The sequence below is a fragment of the Amblyomma mixtum genome, unplaced genomic scaffold, assembly GCF_055824585.1.
Source record: "Amblyomma mixtum isolate Tamu unplaced genomic scaffold, ASM5582458v1 scaffold_36, whole genome shotgun sequence".
In the NCBI taxonomy this organism is placed as follows: domain Eukaryota; kingdom Metazoa; phylum Arthropoda; class Arachnida; order Ixodida; family Ixodidae; genus Amblyomma; species Amblyomma mixtum.
The window spans coordinates 330057-333233 of NW_028317733.1; the positions used below are offsets into that span (position 1 = coordinate 330057).

At 47.6% G+C, this 3177-nt stretch overlaps 1 protein-coding gene across 1 annotated transcript; it reads right to left on the reverse strand.

Annotated features, from left to right (window-relative positions):
- On the reverse strand, positions 1–1883 carry LOC149324426 (DNA-binding protein inhibitor ID-1-like). Its single transcript, XM_089565537.1, has 3 exons — positions 1456–1883; positions 203–550; positions 1–62 (listed from the first exon to the last, which is right to left on the reverse strand). The coding sequence occupies exons 1-2, from the start codon at positions 1798–1800 to the stop codon at positions 464–466; spliced, it is 432 nt and encodes a 143-aa protein (XP_089421663.1). The 5' UTR covers positions 1801–1883; the 3' UTR covers positions 1–62; positions 203–463.
- Positions 1884–3177: the final 1294 nt, after the last annotated feature.

The window sequence follows — 3177 nt, forward strand, 5'->3', positions numbered from 1 at the left end:
CACCTCAAGGATGAATTCTCGACTCCAGGAACTCGACAGCCCATCATCCACCACGGTACCTTCTGTGATTGGTAGAAAAAGACAGAAAGAAATAACCAGGAGGCGTGTTAAGCCTCGAAAGCCCACACTCTTTCAACAAAAGAAATATCGAACACCGCGTGCATAGTGGACCGACAAAAGATGAAACACAGAGGCCATTCACCTGAGCGCCGACTCAGTCACATGAACACGGAGTTCCAGCAATGGCTTGCTCCACACCGCGCAAGAAGTTCCACCCTGGTTCAGTACGAAATGGCTGTTGATTGGCCAAGCAAGTTGCGCCAACGGGGGCTCTTGTGTAGCCTGGCACTTTGTGGCTCAAAGTCACCATCCTGCCTCCCAGTGAGCCTCGGCTGGAAGCGTCGCCACATAGAAACCCCCAGGCAGCTTGAAGGGAGGCACTCGTTTGAGAGCCGCAAACCAATCAGCAGCGGACCCCTCGTGGCGTCTGGGCGAGCACCGGCGTTAGCTCACCGAGGTGGCTAGGAGGCATCTTGTCCGTCGCGGTCACCTGGAAAACGTATAAAGCGCGAAACGCGAGCGTCAAATGAGTGGCCACGCGTGTGCTTGCCGTGCATGTAGTTCAATTGAAAAGCATGGAACTGCGAACAAGTAGGGGCTTGTTGGCCGATGTCTATCGTACTTTGTGATGTCTATGCCCTACGGGTAAACAATATGTTACAACTGCACGCTGAGGTTTCCAACTAGCTCACATGACCAACAATTCTGGACAAGAGCAATTTTTAGAGGGAAACTGTTTATGAACGCATTTTTTTTCTTATCATATAAGATTTCACTATAACAATTAACATATTCAGAGATCACCCGACGGCAGTCTTGAATTTTTTTTTCTCTATTAACGTTCTTGCTGTCGCCAAAAGCCTTCGCCATTTGTTTTCTATGGCAGTCTTAACTGTTCGATGCGATCGATGGAAACACTTTAAAAGAAAGATTTTGCCGCATATGAAAAGAATGGACCATTATCTTCAATATTTCCGTAACAGTATCTTACAACTTTTACAATTTTCAAAACTTTTGTCCAAGAATGACTCTCCAAGGCAACACAGCAGCAAAGCAGTCATGCATGTCCTCATAGGTCTACGCAAAAACGAATACGGCCTGTATGATATATGCCTCCCGATAAGTGTCGAAGTGGCTGAAAGAGCTCGTACTCCTGCGCCGTTTAGTGACTGAATCCCATCACTGATACTTTTTTACTATAACCCTTTGTAGCTAAGTAGTTACTTTTTATACGCATCTGTGGTATCTGTGTGTGACTAAATACAAGCAAAAATGAGGCACCATGCACGCTGACACTACAGGGATTTTTCCACACCTTATCATCAGATACTACAGGGCAGACACTGATACAAAAACGAAAGTGACATACAAAGCGAAAATCAGACGACTGCGTACCTCCTCAGAGCGGGGGCTGCCGGCGATCACGTTGCTTGACGGCGGCAGAACACCAAAAGGTTGCCTTACAGCATTCGCACTGGTTTCCGCAGCACGAGGCCCACATGTCGTCGCCGGGTGCACCTTGAGCGCAATCTCCAGCTCGGTGATGTAGTCGATGGTGTTCTCAATGATCTCCAACTTGGATAGCTTCCTGTTACGGGGCATGCCGGGGACGAGATCCGTGAGCCGGATGAATAACGAATGCATCTCTTCGTGCTTCTTCGAGCCGCGTTCCTTGCGAACTCCGGCCGTCTTGTCCAAGAAAGTGCTGATCGCAGATTGCTTTGCGGCCTGACACTTCATGGTCGCCTAATCCAAGACTTCAGTAAACGGGTAGGAAGAGCGCAGATTGCCCACGATAGGCAACGAGTCGCGTGAGACTTTTCCCTTACAACTCCGCAGCGATATCAACGGTGAATATCAGAACATGCGAAGTACCGCGACTTTTATAGCGGATTGAAGGCAGTCGCCCAATGCGGACAACTGGGGCGGGGTGAGCCCGAAGAAGAGGACCAATCCGCGAACCTGTGGGTGGTGTCGTCGTCGTTCGTGACTAGACTACCAGATGGCAGCACCAACGCGTGCAAAGGAAAAAAAAAAGAGAGACTGGAAGAAAAAAAGGTAGAAAAGCCTAGCGTCTCTAGGGCAAGGGCACCCTCTGCCCTCAGTGTCGTGCGATTTTGACTCTCCCTTTCCCAAAGCGCGCGGACGCCCCGTACCGTACTCGCGAAATTCCTCTCTCAGCGGGCACAAGCCAGCTGTCCCGTGGCGCCCCCGAATGCTGTCTTTCCCCCGCGGATTCAGACACCTGCGATCGCTTCCGTCGTGCTTTGTCAGTGCATTTTCCGGTGTCGTTATTTTCTTTAGAACGCCCGACCCGTATAGTAGCCGTGAATCCCCGTGCCATAAGCACTGACGGGAGGGCTAGGAAAAAAAAAAGAGCTTTGGAAAATAAAAGCTGTTCTTTGTGCTTTCATTCGTCACACATGGAAAGCTGGGGGAAAAAAAAAAAAACGGGCGCAGTCTAGGGGTCCTTGGTATAGGTAATAAATATTGGAACTGTGATGGCCATCCATGCCAACATAAAAAAAAAAACGAAATGTGAAAAAAGTGCATTTATTTTAATATTGTCCTTGAGATGCAAAATATTTCCAGCGTCGGCCATGACAGCGTGCTTATTCAAGTCACATCACAACAAAGGCTTAAATAAATAAGGCACAAATAACTGGAGTATTGTATTCTGTATTCGTATTGAACCTTTAGCTTATCGTTCGAACCGAGCCGGAGCTGAGATGCTATTAAAGCTGTTGTGCGGTTGTGTTCCGCATCGGAACGCGACTGTACAGTCAGGCCGGAATGAAACGCGAACACGCATATGTCATACATCCCAGCTTTGCAGCGAGATATTCCTTTACAACATATTTTCGATTATGCATTTCAGTAGGCCCTTTACCCAGACACATGAATCAGGATAGTTGTACACTTCAGCTGAAAGTAGGCAGGCAAAATATTTTGTTTTCTTGACATGCTCTGTTCGCGTTTCATTCCGACCTGACTGTACGTGGTGTTTAGAAAAAAATTATTTACATATGTACACATGCCAAGGTTACAAGATAGATTCACATTGACAAAAACACATGACATTAAGCATGTAAGGTGAGCCAATTAAAGAGGTACCAT

Excerpts from the sequence above, each read along its gene's own strand:
- LOC149324426 (XM_089565537.1), bottom strand. The coding sequence starts at position 1,800 with ATGAAGTGTCAGGCCGCAAAGCAATCTGCGATCAGCACTTTCTTGGAC. Across the intron at positions 551-1,455 it reads GCAGCCCCCGCTCTGAGGAG|GTGACCGCGACGGACAAGAT; the intron begins GTACGCAGTCGT and ends TACGTTTTCCAG.